An 18,197-nucleotide genomic window follows, 5' to 3' on the forward strand; every position below is an offset into this window, starting at 1 on the left:
TTTTGTATGTAGATGGCAACAGATTTACAATTTTCTACAGCTTATCACATTTAATCGATGTATCATCACCAACAGATTCCATGTAATTACAAATTTAAAATGTGCTAAGACCTGAACCATCTAAGGACAGTAAGCAGTAGTGCTAAGACACATCAGCTTCTCATGCAAATGTTTACAAAACAACAAATAAGTGCATTTGCTTTTTCTTTGACACTTTGATAGGTAAAATAAAGACTCAGACATCAACTTTTAATTAAACTCAAAAGTCTTCTGTCAAACTGAGTCTTATTTTCAAGCCAATACAAACACGTTTACGATTTTTTATGAGAACATTTCAAACATATAATTCTCTTTTGGGAGCTTCTCTTTAATACACTGAATCTCAACAGCAGAGGAAATATCTCCTGCAAAAATATGGAGAAATAAGCTGGCACGACTTAACAGAAGACGATAACGTATTGTCAGCTCTCCGCATGCACCATCATTTGGAAAAATCTACCCTTGAGGTATCTTACAAGTGCAGAATAGTTCTTTTGTTTTCCACATTATATGGAATAAAAATATTTCTTTAAAAAAAAAGAGAGAAGTGATCCTATCAGTTCAGTCGAGTTTTCAGTCTGTATTCGTGTCACAAACAGCTTGGAATAGTTTATCAGCTTCTTTTCTGTGTTTGATCTTTTTACAAAGAACAGTCTGTTGGGATATATCTCTTTCCTTATTCATCAAGTATGTTGCAATGAAACAATGAAAAGATTAACAACGCAATGCATCAAAGACAGTCTTCAAAGGAAGTGTATTTTCCAGTTTTCTGGAGCTACGCGGTGATGTAGATAACAAAAGGAAGTGGAGAGGAGAGAAATAAAGGCCTTAAACCTCTCCAGGGGAAACACCTCTCTGCTGCCACTATGTTCTGGCCAGATGTAATTTCCTGAGCAGCGTTCTGCTCTTCAAAGAGAGGAGAAATTGCCCTATCACAGTAGACACAGTAGAGAGGATGTGGGGGCTGTCTGAGTAACAGTCTTAGGCACATGTGCAGCAGATATTAACTACTACATAAATTATCCACCCCCCACAAATTAGAAGAAAAACACATAAAGGTCAATAAGATGTCTGAACGTGTATTAGACTCAGAACTACAGAGCCAGGAACGGGGTGACACGAAACAACTATTTACATGATTCATGTGCGCACATTTCATATTCCAGTGCTGAAATGAATTGTTGAGGCAGAACTAATCAAATGTTTGGGAGCATGTGCTCGCAACCAGAAGGCAGTTTTGAATTCTACGAAGGCAAAAAAAAGAAAAAGAAAATCATGATTCAATTCAATGTCTGGGTTAAAGAGAAGGGCAAGCAGCTCGGCCAACATCAGCTGTGTCATTAAAGCACCACAACACAACTGCAATCTTCACCTTTCAGTTCAAGGGGCTGTTTGGTTGGGTGGAATAAATATGTCCTATTGTGGAGAGAAAAAACTCATTACCAACCTTGTTATGTTTCTGTGTGCAACTTGAAGGTAGGTTGAAAGGTGATCTCAGACCATGTAATCTTAACAGAATGTCGTCTTTAATGAGTATTTCTACTTGTGAAAAAAAAAAAAAAAATCAAGCGTAGGTTCTACTAACAAGAAGTGTGACTCGTTTCTTTTCAAGTGTCCAGTAAATCAGCTAGACCCTGAAAATGACACACCTAGATAGAACTGAGCCATAAAAATGATTATTTACAGCTCTTTCTTTCCTCCTGTAATGTGTGACAATTACTACCTTGAAACAGCCAGAATACACTTTGAAATTACAGTGTGAAGAAACTTCTTTAGCCACCATATATGGTAGAAAAAGCTCAGGAAGCACACACTCTTTCCCCATAAAGTCAATGTTTGACAACCTCCCGTGTATCTTTAACGGCGAGTTTTGACACCTCGGTAAATATCAACGAAGATGTCGTTTGATGACCATCAGAATAGTTTCAGAGTTTTTCCAAGGATAGCTGCATAGACAGAGACCACCCTCACAAACTCCTGATGCACACCCAGTCATTTTGCTCTATAAGCAGGTCTGAAATATGACAGAAATCGCTCAGTTCAGAAAAGAGCTTCAAGGGTTACTCCTAGCAGGCTTTCAAGGGGTAAAGATTATTACTTAACAGGACATCATATAAAAAAATCATCTGGTCCTTAGCAGAGTCTAAAATTATTTAAATTTGACCTGAGAACAACAACAATACATGACATATACTGTGCTGTGTTTATGTTGTTGCCTATTATGCAGCATTTCCTGGTATGGTTACATATTTTAAGAGTGTTCAAACCATTTGCCATTTTCTTGCAAAAGATAAAGAAATGAGGGGAAGCTCAAGACTTTTGAAGACTACTGTAGATAAATGCTGCCAGAATACAGAAGTAAATGTCATGATTCAGGACCTTTAGCAGCAATAACTTACAATAATTGTTTTTTGTATGACGTTATCAATCTTGCACATCACTGTTGTGGAGGTTTGGCCCGCTCTTTACAATGTTGTTTTAGTTCATTGAAGTTTGCAAGCTTTCATCTATACACAGCTCTGTTAATGTCCCGCCACAGCAGCTCAGTCAGGTTGAAGTCTGGACTTTGACTGGGTCATTGTAGCACCTTGATTCTTTTCTTTTTCAGCCATTCTTTTGTAGATTTGCTGCTGTGCTTTGGATCGTTATCCTGCCGCATGACCTAATTTTAACCAAACTTTACTTGTTGGTCAGATGGCCCCACTTTTAACTCTGGATTGACTCAGTGACTGCAGTGTGTTCAGGTAAATCATCACCCCTCGTGCTCATCGTGCTCAGCAGTTATATGAACAGATGTTATGTGCTGATATGCTTTGTTTGCTTTTTGATCAAATGGGGGAAAAAGTGGGGAAACTTGTCTTACAGCAGAATATTTAAATTTAAAAAAATCTGCTCATTTTTCTCTTTAGGAGGTTTAACCCTTGTTCTGAAGTTAATTACAGATTTTTTTTTTTGTAAAGAATGTCCTTTGTGGCCATCCACGAAAAAGCTTTCACTTGGCAAACCCTCCAAACAAACCAAAACTGTTCCAATTATAATGACATGAACTTTAAAATTTTAAATGCTAACTGAGGCCTGTAATGTCTGAGAAGTAGCTGTTTATTTTTGTTTTGTTTTGCAGGGTTTTTTTTTTTTGCAGTTTTCCTAAGCATTACCTGATCTGGCCTTGAGTTGAATTTGCGGGACAGCCACTCCCAGGAAGACTGAATGTTTTCCATTTGTTAAAAAAAAATCACCCAAAAGTGATGGACTTCAAATTGTTTGGAAATGACCTCGTAATCCTTCCCAGATCAGTGGGCAGCCAGAATTGCACTGCTGATGTCCTTCCACCTTGGCATCATGTTAACATACAGCTGAATGTGCCAGACCATCAAAACATCTTCATTTATAGAGGTGATCGATTAATCCAATGCATTTGATTAGCAGCACTTAGGCGTTACTTACCCCCTTAATTCCTATGGAAGCAGTGAGGTTATTCTTAAGTTTTTCACAGGATTTTGCATTATTTTTTTCTTAAACAATTAATGATATGACATACGACATTTAAGACTGTATTTACCTAAGTTAAAAACATGGCAAGGATCAAATGACTTTTTAATAATGACCTGATAATAAAAAATAAATAAAAAAAACCCCTCAGAATTCAAATAAGTTTATTTTTTCAATAATTTTGAACATTTTTTTCAACTATATATGAAGATTTGTTTCCAGGTGGCCTCAACCTAAACCTATAAAAAGTCAACAGGTTTCACACACATATGTACATTAATGCCAAAGGGAACTTCTTATTCTTGTCTTGTTTTTGTTTGTTTTTTGCCATTCATACATTATTAGACCAGCACCCAATGTAATGTTTATGCCATAGATGCCCTAACAGTACTGGTAATTACCAAAATCATTCATAATTCAGCACATTAGTAACATTAGTATTTTTAATTAAAATGCCAAATTAGTTATTTACTTGCATTATTGAAAAGCAAAAAAAAAAAATGTTTTAGTGGTTGAATGTTGTGCTTGATTAACTTTTGATTTCTCAGTGAAGTCCTGTGTGCCGGCTCAAATTATAAAAATATAGTAGAAGTCTAAAAATGTGCATACAGAAACAAGTTTTTGACAGATGCCATAAAAACAAGACAGCAAATATTTTAGATAATAGTTATATATATATATATATATATATATATATATATATATATTTAGTTAATATAAGCACTTTGCACACAATATTACAACAGTAGATGTTCAGATTAAATACTGCCAAAGTCTGACATAATAATGCAAGCAAATAAACCTTATCATCAATGACGTCAGGTTACAGACTACTGTATGAACTGTTCCCCCCCATTGGTCACTCTGTATGATGTCATATGGAGGGAATATAGCTAATAAAATCATCTCTGAATCTTGCTGTGACCACGAAAGTTACATTCATCTGCTTAAAAAGGGGAAAGGGAGCCAGAAAAGAGTATGAACTGAGGGTATGTACAAAGATCAGGGGCGTAATTTACAGGGGGGTTAGGGAGGTTATGCCCCCCCCCCCAATAATCAGACCTAGCCAATATAACCCCCCAATAAAATTATAAATTATCTTGCATAGACAGGCTGTTGATTTTCTTTACTCATTTCAGTTATTACCAGCAAAATAGTTGCATGTTTAATCATCTGGGAATTTACCCAGATTTATTCATTTATTTATTTAGACAGAGATTTTGACAACCCCAATGTTCAGCACAAACTTATGCCCATGAACAAGATCTGACATTAAAGATCATTTTGAACTGAGAACCATGCAAAGCTTCTCTGTCAGGGCTCAAGAATAAAAATACAGAGCCCAAAATGACATCCCCCTCAAAGCATTTTTAAAGGAGAGAGAAATCACTGTTTAGAGAGGAAATTACTGTCATGCAGAGCAAAAGAAACAGTCTAAAGAGTCCAGGAAACAGATAAAGAATTAGTTAAAATAACAGAATACAACAGAGATAAAAGATTAAGGAAATGAAGCACTGGCTTTAGAAAGGATATAGCACATCAAAATACTAATACAATTTGTGTAGCATGTAAATTGCTATTTAAATATTCTGCATATGTGCAGAAATAATTAGTGCTCTGCAGTAATAATGAGGTAGAAGTCAGGTTTTCATTTGAAAGAGAAAAAGACCTTAAGTCTTCATTTTTTCAGTTCTCCAGTTAATATAAAGTCATTGTTGTCTCATTAAATTCGGTATAATGCCAGTTTCCATCAAGGAAAGTTTCACATTAACAGTCTTGCAGGCTTCCTTTTAATGTGAAAAAACAATAGAAGCTTTAAATCAGGGGACTAAGAATATGAAAATATAATTTATGTTAAATGGAGAACAGCAGCAGTGTGGAGAATGTAACTGTTGTTGAACTGATGGACCTAATACAGAGGAAATGGGCATTATAATAAAATAATAAACTAAGTAATTTCACCCTCTTAATGTTTTTTTTAAACTCTGTCTGCATTAGTGTGCTGCCCCTCAGCTGTTATTTCATAGTCCTGATTTGAATGCCCTAGGAACACATATATATATTATAGTTTAGAGTTTTTTCATGCAAGTTAACTTAAGGCTGTACCTGTAAGGTCAAATAGCTCATCTCTTTAGGTATTCAAAGATAATTTCTCTCTCTTCACACAATTTACTGTGTTGGATTGAGGAGAAACATTTCCCACTAACAACTCAGCTCTACAATTTAATGATGTTCACTGAAGTTCCTCATTAATCACATTTTCGTCATCTAGCATACAACTGTGTGTCTTAGCATAAGTAAGATAAGATAAGATAAGATAAAACTTTATTAATCCCTCGGGTGGGTTCCTCTGGGAAATTCTGTTTCCAAAAGCACAGCACCGACAGAAGTTACAGTTACAGAATATATATATATATATATATATATATATATATATATATATATATATACATACATACATACATACATACATACATACATACATACATACATACATACATACATACACACACACACACACACACACACACACACACACACACACACACACACACATATATACATATACACACACACACACACACATATATAAATACAGAGACATATATAAATAAAATATACGAAGGGGATAAATAGAATAAATAGGAATAAAAATAAAAATACAAGTGAATTGCACAAGTAGCAGCGATTAAGCTACAAATATGCGACTCCTCATTACAAGAGTATTAAACATCGTCTGTGAAGGTTCTCAGTCATCCAGGTCATCGTAGTCAAAGGAGCTTGCAAAGAAAAGCGTCTGGACTTCTTTAAGTTGCTTGAAGACGTTTCACCTCTCATCCGAGAAGCTTCTTCAGTTCTAAGGTCAAATGGTGGGGAGTCCCCACCTGGTGGGGCCAGGTTTCACAATGAGCTCACCCGAAACCCTGGCTGATTGGGACCCACACCCATTTTCACACCTTGGCTCAGGCAATTAGAGGATCATCAGGGGGTCCCTTTGTCCCTCTTTGGGGGGATACTCCCACTAGGTTTAAATCTGGGACTCCCCACCATTTGACCTTAGAACTGAAGAAGCTTCTTGGATGAGAGGTGAAACGTCTTCAAGCAACTTAAAGAAGTCCAGACGCTTTTCTTTGCAAGCTTCTTTGACAGTATTAAACATCCATTTTCCATTTGTTGCTTATCAAGCTAGGCTTGCAAAGGGCTGCAAAAGGCTGTTTTGAGCAAGAGTTGGTCTACACACTGGTCAGGTCACCAGACCATCAGCAAGCTAACGCAGAGAGACAATCCTGCACGCCCACGGCCCATTGACAGTCACTAGTTGACCTAACAGACAGGTCTTTGGACTGTAAACTGGAGCAGGCCCACACATGTGTAGGGAGAATAACACACACTCCACACACCTCAGATCTAAATCCAGAACCTCTCACCTATGAGTGGGGAGCACTCACCACTGCACCACAAACCAATACATATTCATAAAGTCATTTATTTGACCCCTACTGTAGAAAAGTGTGAAAGGACTATTGTGAGTGTGCCTTTAAGTGTGACCTCTTTGAACAACTATTTATAATACCAGTATAATTAAGCCACATTTAATTCCAAGCTTGATTGCACAGCATGACAAAGAGACTTCTTATTTCCTTGACACACCTGTCCCTTTAAATCTCACCACTATAAAAAGGTAAAAAAACAACAACAACCAAACAAAAAACAAACAAACCCCAAAGCAATAAAATTTATTGAAATAGGAAGGACACTACTCAAAGTGTCTCAATAAAAAAGAAACAGACACCAAAGTGAGGGGCTAAAATATCGGTTGTCATATGCTGCATGTAAAGTCCTTTAATTAAGGCAATTTGTCATTTGGGCTATATCAATAAACTCGACTTGATGCACAATACAAATAGTATGGGTGTGGAAAATGAAATATGAAATCAGAGGTTTAGCAGCCACAATCTTAAAGGTACAGGCTCTTTTTGTTTTAAGTCTGGAGTGAGAAACAACCCAGAAGCTTGCTTTAGAAGATCTACTAACTACTCTAATGCAAGCAAGGAGAGCTGTGACTGCTCTGACCATGCAGAGATCTAAGAGGTTTTGTTTTTTTAAATTTGAAGATGGTTGAAAGAAAAGAGGGGAGATGAAAATAGATCAGAGCTGCTGCGACTTGCTACCAGGCATGTCTGTTTTTTAAAAAAGACACTCTAGTAGTGCTGCTTCCAACTACATGTGGAGACTCAAAAAAAGGCACCCAGTTGCTTTGCTTTTATTGGTTTAGCAGGAAAAATGGCAAAATTGCCCATAAGCAGAAATATCACTTCAAAGCTACTCCAGTGCAGCTGCTACACTAAGCGGCAGCTTTAAGAGCTCCTCTCTGGTGTCATTGTGGATGAATGCATGTCATTATATTCCTCCTTTAATCTCTTCGGACTGCACATGCACGCTTGTTCTTCCTCAAATCTGCTGGGTAGATCGAGGTAAAAACTCTTTGACGACTCGTGCTCCCGTGAATAATATCTGCCAGATAGTAACAGAGATGCTCACAGAAAGTAAACGTAAATCTTGTTAGGAAAACAACTACAACTGAACTTAATCCAATCTACTCAGCGAGCTTGCCGTTTCGAATGATCAATGTTCAGCTCCAAATTAAAAACCATGTCTGCTGTCAGTGACTTCTGGCTACAGCGTTTGGGTGGGCCGGCCTCAGCAGAAGGTTTTATAGCAGAGACATTACAGTCGGGCAGCTCTGCTCCTGTGCTGCAGGGGAAACTTACTTTTCCAGTCAGTCAGGCAGACATATATAATGTCAGTGGACTGCTTAAACAAATTTTGCCAGCTCCAGTGCATTATTTCACATCCATTCTCCACAAGGACATCTGTGCACATTGTTTACTGGTTTGTTTTATTTATTAGGATCCCCTTTAGCTATAAACACAAAGCACATCTAGTCTTCCTGGGGTAAAAATATACAACACATTTCCAAACAATGCCTCCCTTTCATTGTTTAAAGGATAAAATTAAAAACACTAAAAACTATTTTTTTATTTTAAAAAGGTAGACGCGAACATTTTTTTTTAAAAAGCTGAAGGGATTCAAGCGAAATAACTAAAAAGCTCAAAATAATGTTTGATCATTTACTTTAACAAGAACTTGTTAGAAGACACGGAAGACTCACAGAAGTGAAAATGGGGTTTTAAACATCTGCGTGCACTTGGGATTAAAAGAAATGGCGTACATGCCCATACAACAACACGTACTGTGGCAAATTTTCGCCACATATATACTTTAAAATATATATATTTTAGAATTGATCTAAATCTTACAGTATAAAGCTGGTTATTTTATCAAAAGCTTTATTTTCATATTGATCTCTGTAATGATGGCTTTACACTGGATTTACCACAAGGTGTTTGTTCTGACTGTCAGTGTTGCATTTGATTGGTTCAGTATCTGTGTGTGCAGATATGATTAATGGTTTGCAATTTCATTTTAGTTTCATTGGCTACACAGCAATTAACTATCCGAGGTGCTGACTTCAGCTGTTGCTCGTTCCCATCTGGGATTCGAGGGCAGCCAACACAACTCCGCGTCATGATCTCAGTCCCTGGTTGGTGACTTTTATCAGTCTGGTCATTTGCCAACATAACAACTGGAGCCATAAAAGAAAGACAGCTAATGCTTGACACCGCATCCTCTGTACTTTAATATAGGAGAAACAAAATAGGGGCTCTGTCAAAACAGTATAAATCATTAAATCCCAAAAAAGCACATAACTCAAGGGATGAGCCAGTGTTGCAGCCTGTTGCAGAAAACACAATTTGTTCCCATTTGTTTAGTTGACTGTCCAAAAAAAAGCCAAAGATACCAAAGAGGAGGAGTAGTTGTTCAGGAGGGAGGTACAACAGTGAGTGTCTGCAGCCATCTGTAAAACACGGTGGAAGCTCGGTTATGGTTTGCCGTTGCATTTCAGCAAGGAGTGTTGGGGATTTTTTTCAAAATTGATGGAATTGGGAACAGAAGAAAGTACCAGCCAATTTTGATCCACCATGCAATACAATCTGGAAAACATCTGATTGGCAACAGCTTCTCCTTCTTCTTTTTTAATGTATCAACCAATTTTAAGTGTTTTTTTCCCTTTATTATTTTTCAGTAGCAGAGTAGAGTAGACAGGAAAGGAGGAAGAGAGTGTGGGAAACAACAGAGAGGAAACAGCCCAGGGTGAAATCACATCTGGACCCCTGCTGAGCTATACCAGCACTTCAGGTAACACTTACAGCTTTAATACCAAACACACTACCAATGCAGTAAAGGCATACCTGGATAGAAATAAAGCACAAACACACACACACACACACACACACACACACACACACACACACACACACACCATCAGTCATGGACTGGCCTCTTCAGAGCTCAGACCTCAGCATTATCATCTTGACAGAAAACAAAACAAAAGGCAGCCAACATCCAAAGAAAGGCTTTAAATGTCCTTCAAGAAGCCTAGAGAATATTCCTGAAGACTACTTAAAGAAATTACATGAAAGCTTGCCTAAGAGACTTCAGGCTGTGTTGAAAAGTAAAGGTGTTCATACCAACGAAAGCCTTCTAAGCTTGTTAGAATTGTACAAACTCTTTGCATGCTTGCACATGTTTCATTTCACATTTTCCTGACAAAATATAAAGAAGTGCAAAAGTGAGTGATCATCCCATGCACAGTTACCATTAAAAGTTGTGAAATTTGTTGACACTGAGTGTAGTGCACTGCATACTGTAATATGCATGTATGGATGAGTGTGCAGAACTGCTGATGACTCAGTATGGGAACCACTTGGGTCAGCAGGCATGCCCATCAAAATGTACTGAGGAAATTTTTTTTTTAAAGTTTAACACAGTAATTTTTATCTCTGTTTTGTCACAGCCTGTTTAATAAAGCACTCTATCAATTAAATTTCAGCTTCGAAAAAGCCTGGACTGACATGAAACATCAATGTTTGTTCACGGCTCTGCAGACAGTTATTCTGTCAGATATATGAGAGGTTTCAGAAAAATTCCCAGCTATAATTACAGCTCAGTTGTTGCAAACTAGCAATTATAGAAACAATGTGACTTGAGCGTAATCCTTTAATAATCTTCTGATCAAATCTTCTGGAGCAATGACTTACCACTTTGAAGTCCTCTGCTCTGCACTCGGTGCCGTGGAAGTGGCAGGAGAGCAGCATGTCACTGATATCGTGGCCGGTGCGGTCGTAGAATTCCCGCATGTTGAAGGGTCGCGGTTTAAAGTTGTGGAAGTCGGCTTTGACCTTGAGACTCTCCAGAACGCTCTCCTCCACCAGGTGCATGTCTCTGATCTCATACCTTTGAAATCAGATAGAGAAGGAGAGTTCATAGAAATGTTTCAGCAATTGCAAATTTCATGTCTTGTAGTTTGGTATGGACTCAGGCGCTTGCTTGAGCAGCACATCCCAGCAGTTAACAATCGCTCCCTTATCATAGACTTTTGTAGGGTTTTTTTGTACACTTCCAAGAAAATTTATGAGCGTCTATACCAGTGAACCTTTACTCTCCTCAACCTAAAAATAATACTGCACAATGAATCATAAGGTGCGGAAACCAGACGATAAAAATGTACAAGATGGTTTTTCTGTGGCATTTTCCACCTCTCAGATGACAAGGACTACCAAAGTGTAAAGCTTTATTTTATATAAAGTTGAGACAGGAGCTGTACAAGGCCATTAACCCAGTAGTCCCTTCACTGCAACAGTTCCAGGCTGCATGGTATTTCAATTTGAACCAACCTTATGTTGACTGGATTATTTTGCCTGTCAGAACATTTGGTTAAACTTTCATGTGAATTTTTAAGCTGACTGTCTCCTTCAGAAGTAAGAGTAACTACATCTTTTAAATCCATGGCAGAGGTATGGTGAAAAAAGGGAATTTTTCAGAACAATGGAATCATTAATATATTTCTGGGTCACAGTTCAGCTGGTAGAGGAAGCCATAACAGAATTACCACCGTGTTTGAAAGATGAGACATTATGGTGGGAGACGTGATGGCTTTTTGCTTCACATGGTGCTCTTTCTATCATTTTGACAGAAGCTCATTTTTGTTTCATCAATCAACAAAACTTAGTTTTGTTACTTAGATTATGGACATTAGCAAAGAAACATGTGCACCCACATCCCAGAGAGCATTCTCCAGCTAGCAGTTCATGAACATACTCAAATACAGTCATGGTCCCTGTTATATGTGCTGGTTTCCAGCCCTTTTTCTGAATTTTCTCCTTCCTTCTGTGCTTCCCCATCAGTGTAAGTTATTTGTTATTTCCGGTTTTACTTTGAAGTCTCGTTCTGTGTATCTCCATGCTCTTGCTCCTGAGCCCTCTGGCCCACCTTAATTGTGTCTCTTTCTGAACTCAGCCCTCTAAGTGTGCATACACACATACACACCAGACAATTCATTAGCTACACCTTGCTGGTACCAGGGTGCACTCTTTCTTGTCTTAAAAAGTGCCTTAAATTATCATGGCACAGATTCAGCAAGGTGCAGGAAAAATTCTGAGATTTTGATCCATGTTGACAAGATGGCATCACACAGTTGCTGCAGATTTGCTGGCTGCACATTCATGATGCAAATCACCCGTTCTACCACATCCCAAAGACACTCTTTTTGATTTTGGTGGCTGTGGACAACATTTGATGTGATCTGAGTTCTGGTGCGTTATCCTGTTGGAAGCAGCCATCAAGAAGATGTGTACACTGTGGTCGTAGTGGAACGGACATGGTCAGCAGCAACCGTGGCTGTAGGCTGAAGCATTTGAACAATGATCAACTGCCACTAAGGGGCACACCACCAAGAACCACTGGTACAAGGCAGGATGGATCCATGCTTTCATGCTGACTCTACCACCTGAATGTTCCAGCAGAACTCGAGACTCATCAGACCACAACAGAGCACAGGTGAACTGTCGCCTCCATTTCCTGTTTCTATCTGACATTAGTAACACCCAGTGTAATCTGCTGCTACTGTAGCCCATATCTTTCAAGGTTTGACTTAATGTACTCGCAGAGATACTCTTCTGAATAGTGGTTATTTGAGTTACTGTTGCCTTCCTAACAGCTGGAAACATTTTGACTAGTCTCCACTAATCTCTGGCATTAGGAATTCATTTTCTCCCAAAGCACTCCCATTCAATGGATATTTTATACTTTTTTGGGAGGGGACCATTCTCTGTAAAACCTGAAGATGCTTCTGTTGGAAAAAAACCCCCCAGCAGATCAACAGCTTCTCAAAAACCCAGACTAGCTTGTGTGGCACCACCAACAACGCCACTTTTGAACTTTTAACTCACTTTTCTTGCTCGTTTTAGCAAGTACTTAGCCAGTGAGTGCATAGTTTTGTCCTTTTATCAGATTGTCCGTTTACCTTCTGAATCTTTGTCTGTGCGCTTCGTTCAATTATCAAATACGCATTTTAGTTAAGTTAGCAAATGTCAGCTAGCTAACAAGCTTAACATCAAAAAGTTTGCATAGTTATTGTAGCCATCTTGGAATATTAATAAAGTAGCATCCACTAACCGACCCTAGAGTGGCCACAATTGATATCTGTATAGTTGCTAATGGTGGGGACTTCACAGGATGCTAAGGAAAAGTACAGTAAATAATAAAAAGCTAACTCTTTTCCCATAAAAACAGGTTCAGGGAGCAAACAATCTGACAATGAACAAAGGTAAAGATAAGACTACATATGGACAAAAAGCTGCTTAACCAAGTACGCTCATGACGAAACAATCAAAGCAGGACAGACAGTCACAGGGGAAGGAAATCAGACAGCAGAAGACAAGACACAGGCTGAAACAATCAGGGAATCAGTGAGGAGGCAGAAAGCGAAGATGCAGGCAAGGAAGTGATAAATAAATAAATGATAAATGTTAAACTAAGGTACGAGCATAGAAACAAGAAAGAGAGAGGCAAAGACAGGGAAACAGGAGACACTGGGAACATTAAAAGCAGAAGATAGTATATTAAACAGAAAAAAAATCAAAAAGCTTAATTATGTCTGTGTTTTAGCATTTAATATCGATATTAATGAGAGTTTCTCAGCTGTAATATCATGTATGATGTTTAACATAGCTCTGCCTCACTGATAGCTTGGCATTTAGTTACATTTCTGTTGGTTTCGTCTGTTTCTCCTGACAGACTCTTAACTATAAAGGCCTATGTGTAACGTAGTGGGGAGCCAGACAACCCACATCATACGCAGTATTATCGGTAGCACTGGGAAATTTACTTTCATTTAATGGAGCTCACAAAAATCTGACCACGCTGCCTTGTATTAAAAGTGAGCAGAATAGCTGTAAATGCAGCCGCTCTCCAGCCTTGCTGTGATCTCCCACTGAGCTATTATTAAAAATGTCACCATTTTAATGGACTCACCAAAGAGCAGACTACTCCAGCCCCCCATCTCACCCCACCTCAAACGCTGCTTCAAATGAAAGGATTTTTTAGAAATTTCTCATATGAATGTACTGCGAATATGGTCTTTTATTGTGGCAAATACAATTAATACACACCATGTGTTTTATGTGCAACATGAATAAGAATGAGATCCAGTGGCTGCTTACTTTAAGAATGGAGTCGGTAATGTGCAATTATGCCAAGCTATTAAAATTTCTTATAAAAACATAGGGTGCAGTAAATGCTTTTTTTTTGTTTTTTTATTTTGCGGAAGGCAAAAGGGCATCCAACCAAGTGAAATCATCAAAGTCACAGATCAATAACAACTAGCCTCATTCTGGTTTAAAAATCAGTTCATAGATTTTAGACATTAAGAAGAGCCTAACCTTATTAAGATGGGGCAGGGAGCGCTTTTGTTTGATTGAAAGTGAACTTAATTGAGGAGAGGCATTGACTCCCTGCTGTTTGTATTGTGGACAGACCTGCCAAGAAGGCACTTATGAGATAAAATCCCAAAAGTACAAGCCGACAGGATCAGCAGAGACTGACACTTCAGTATGTGCACAGCTTAAATATCATGCCACAAGACATTTCCCAGACCAGTGACTCCAAACATGGGAAGTAGGTGGAGAACAATCTTAAATGGATTTCATGCCACGAGCACTTTCATTTCTGGCTGGGGTATAACAGCTAAGTGTGCTGTTGCATCGCCTCTCTACCTTGCCAAGGGAGGCAGGATAATGAGCACTAAACCTACTTCAGAGTGTAAGAGTTGAGATAAGTACACAAGGAAAGAAACTTAGAAGGAAATTCAACCCCTTTCTGATTTGGTGGCCAACTTTGACAAAAAATTCAAAGGGATTAGAAGATGAATTGATGTAGAAAAATCCAGATGGCAAGTGTTGATTATCAGCCACACCAGCCTCACAGGAAAACAAAGCTAATTTTAGTCTTCAATCTGGGATTTCTGTTAAAGATTTAGAATAGAAACTGTCTTCATCTCCATGTTAAAGTAAATCCACCAGATGCTGAGTCTTCTCCTTGATCTCTTTAACAGACAACATTGTCAAGCCTGACATAATCGGAGGACACTTTCGTGTTTTTGATGACTCGGGTAAAACAATGGTCCAAACTCTCCTGAAATGCTCTCGAGCCCTGATTGTAGTGAATGTCAAAATCTTGCTAATTGTTGCATTATTGCTACCTCTGTTGACATTTGGAAGAAAAAAAAAATTACAACACCACAGGGAAAGCAATCAAACAGCGTCTTAAGCAAGGATTAACGCAGCCTCTTGTTCTTCCCTGCCTCTTCAACAGCCCTGTGCGTGATCATAATCAGCATTCATTCTGAACACCTCCACGTAATATAACATTAAAATCTACTGAGTAGATTTAATGTGCAGGAGGAGAATTTTTGGTGAGGTTTCACTGACATGAAGGATGTGAGTATGTGAACGACAAAAAAAAATAAAATACCCACAGCGTCTGCCATTTCACTTGCAATCAAAGGAAGCAGACTTTCCACATCTTTTCCTCCTGTGCATGCTGTACAGTACGACACTGCTTCCAGCTCCATTACCCAGAGCCTTCAGCTGCACCAACAAGGCGGCTGGAGTTTTCTGATTAGTACACCTTAGTTAATTCAAGCCTGCCAAGCATGCTCTCTCCAAGCCCTGAATCACTCAACAAGGTATGAACTATTAGAGCTTGCTGGATAAAGGAGTGCAAACTACCAGTGGGGGATGAAGAACTCAATCCTATGCTTAAAACTGGGGTATGCTTTGAAGGTGGGGCAACTGGACTTTAAAAGAAAATCCAGATTAACCTTTCAGCACATTGTAGTTTAAGTGATCTAAGAAGTAACTAGACTACTGCACCTTCTCTAGCCTGTAATGCAAGAATTTGGCCACAGACGTCATAGAGTAGTAGAAAGTGGTAAGACATAGTGGGATAGTGGGTTAGGTAGAGTTCTTTCCACAGGAAAGCAGGTTTGGAATCCCAAGTGAAGCCAAAAGTCAGTATAAACCTATTTTAGTGCATATGCCATGCTCATCAGGTGGGAGGGAATTTATTTTTCTTCTTTCTTAGACTTCTGCCAGCTTTCAGTAACGATGCTGCAAAATACAACCACTCTATTACATTCCTGTATTGAAAATATCACCTAGAAGTATGTATGATTTATTCTAAAAATATGTCTAAATGGACAAAAAACAGAATATTGAAAGACAATTTGCTAATTAGTCTGGAACAACGTTTGATGAAAACATTAAATGTTTTATCTAAACTTTGAAAGTGTGAATTACTTTACTAACTATCATAGGGTGAAAAGCAGGTACGCCTGGTGGGTGGTTGGTGCCTATCCCAGCTGTCATAGGGCATAGTGTCATACACCCTGGACAGGCCACTAGGTAGCACAGCTCATATTCACACAATTAACCTAGCGTGCATGTTTTTGCACATTTGTACCCGTTTGTGTGGGAGGAAGTCAAAGTACCCAAACTCCACCCTTCCGGAGTTCGAACCCAGGAATTTCTTTTTATGAGGCATCAGTGCTAACCACTGTACCTGTGTAAAAAATATGGGGCGTTTTAAATGCCCAGCTAAAAGGGCAATATTAAATGCAGTAATTCTCCTGTAGCGGAGGCAGAGTTGGAAATTAAATTCGGAGCGCTCTCTATTAACTTTTCTTTAACAGCTACCTTTGGTTGAGAAGGGCCAGCAGCTCCCCTGCGTGGTACAGGTCGTTGCGCGTCACGCGGCTGAAGCGGAAAGCGTTCAGGTTGCAGAAAGTGACGGCGGGGAACGTCATGATCGGGGTCGTGACCTCATCCAGTTTGGTGACGTGAGGGTACTCGAGGTAGAAGTGGATCCGGTCCACGCACACGTACAGCAAGAAGGTCAGAGAGCCCAAGAAAAACACGAGCCACAGGCAGCGTTTGACGCAGAACCGCTCGTACGTGAAGATGTGAGAGATTCCGTGCAGGGTCGAGCTGTGCGCAAAAACTTCTATGGGTGGAGGTTGATTTGACTCCATTTCTTCGGTTTCCACTTTGAGATCCATTGTTCACCGTGCAACCCTCTCGAGTTGTATGCCAGAGTCAGAAAGCGGCTTCAAAACAGAAAATATTCATTCACCTGTGGCATAAATTCTCATTATCCACGCGAACAGGTCCAAACGTGCAGATAACCTCTCCGTCACCTGGGGCGGTTCGGACGCCATCGCTCATACACACCGACAAAACATTTTAAGCTTTAAAGAAAGTCAGGCGAGCGAGAGATGTGTGCAGAAGTAGCGCCTTTGAAAAAAAGCACAATGACTCCAATGCGTGCATAACCGAGATGCCAAAGCGAATGTCCATCACCGCTGCGCTACAATGATGTTTTGCAGGTTTCTCGCTGGGCTGCAGAAAAGCAAAGAACAATATAAGGGCTGACAAAGTGCTTCATCAGCCTGGAAATTCGCTGGTCGATTATAAGTCCAGTGAAGCACGCGTCGTTCCTGCGAGACAGCGAGAAGAAAGCCGGAGCTGTGGGAGAAATGGAAATCCTTCTTGGCACTTCAGCCCGTTCATAAAGAGTTCCTCTGTAGCTGCGCTGCACGCATGCCCCTTACAGTCAGTCCGCAGATTTTCAGGTCAGACCCGGAGATTTTTTCCCCTCTACTCAGGAATCTGAAAACCTGTTTAGGAGTCAGACGGTTGGTTGTTGTGGTGAGTCGTGAGGTTTCCTCCCCCCGCGCGCTCGTTTATGTCTGTCTGCAAGCAGCAGTGGACTGAAGCTCTGCTGTTCACCTGCGAGTTAGTTACTCCAGTTGTTTTTTACATATCAGCACTACACAAGCTGGCAGCCGGGAGGATGAAAAAAAAAAAAGGGAGGAAGAGCGAGAGGTGGGATTTCAGAGACTGTGCAGATTAAAGTGGATTTGTTATCTTGGGATATATTTATTTAAAAATATAATTTAATCAGTGATTTACACCCTATCGATATTTCAGGGGTTCAATAGAATATTGAGCAAGTCATCTATACAGATTGTTAACTTTGGTCTAAAATGATCAAAGGATATCACCATCCTTAAAATATACAACCCCGGACATTTTCAAACTTGCCTCGGGGCTTAAATGAGGCTTTGGTGATTCACTGGGCTTATAAGAACAGCTACTTGGCATATATTTAAGTCAGTGACTGTGTCACCAAAAAGAACTGTGCGTTTT

General features: G+C 39.3%; 1 protein-coding gene across 2 annotated transcripts in view; it reads right to left on the bottom strand.

The window, feature by feature from the left end:
• LOC146364623 (acid-sensing ion channel 1-like) overlaps nt 1–17,834 on the bottom strand; it is a 62,245-nt gene extending 44,411 nt beyond the window's left edge. The window contains exons 1-2 of one of the 2 annotated variants that reach the window (XM_084918399.1): nt 16,686–17,834; nt 10,692–10,887 (exon numbers count right to left, since the gene is read on the bottom strand). In XM_084918399.1, the coding sequence (XP_084774525.1) occupies nt 10,692–10,887; nt 16,686–17,047 (558 nt within the window). In that variant the 5' untranslated portion in view covers nt 17,048–17,834. The remainder of the gene's footprint in view (nt 1–10,691; nt 10,888–16,685) is intronic. The other variant, XM_084918400.1, reaches the window with a different exon arrangement.
• Between the last annotated feature and the right edge of the window lie 363 nt (nt 17,835–18,197).

Source organism: Perissodus microlepis, chromosome 20 (assembly GCF_051167445.1).
Source record: "Perissodus microlepis isolate ML-2025 ecotype Zambia chromosome 20, ASM5116744v1, whole genome shotgun sequence".
NCBI lineage: Eukaryota > Metazoa > Chordata > Actinopteri > Cichliformes > Cichlidae > Perissodus > Perissodus microlepis.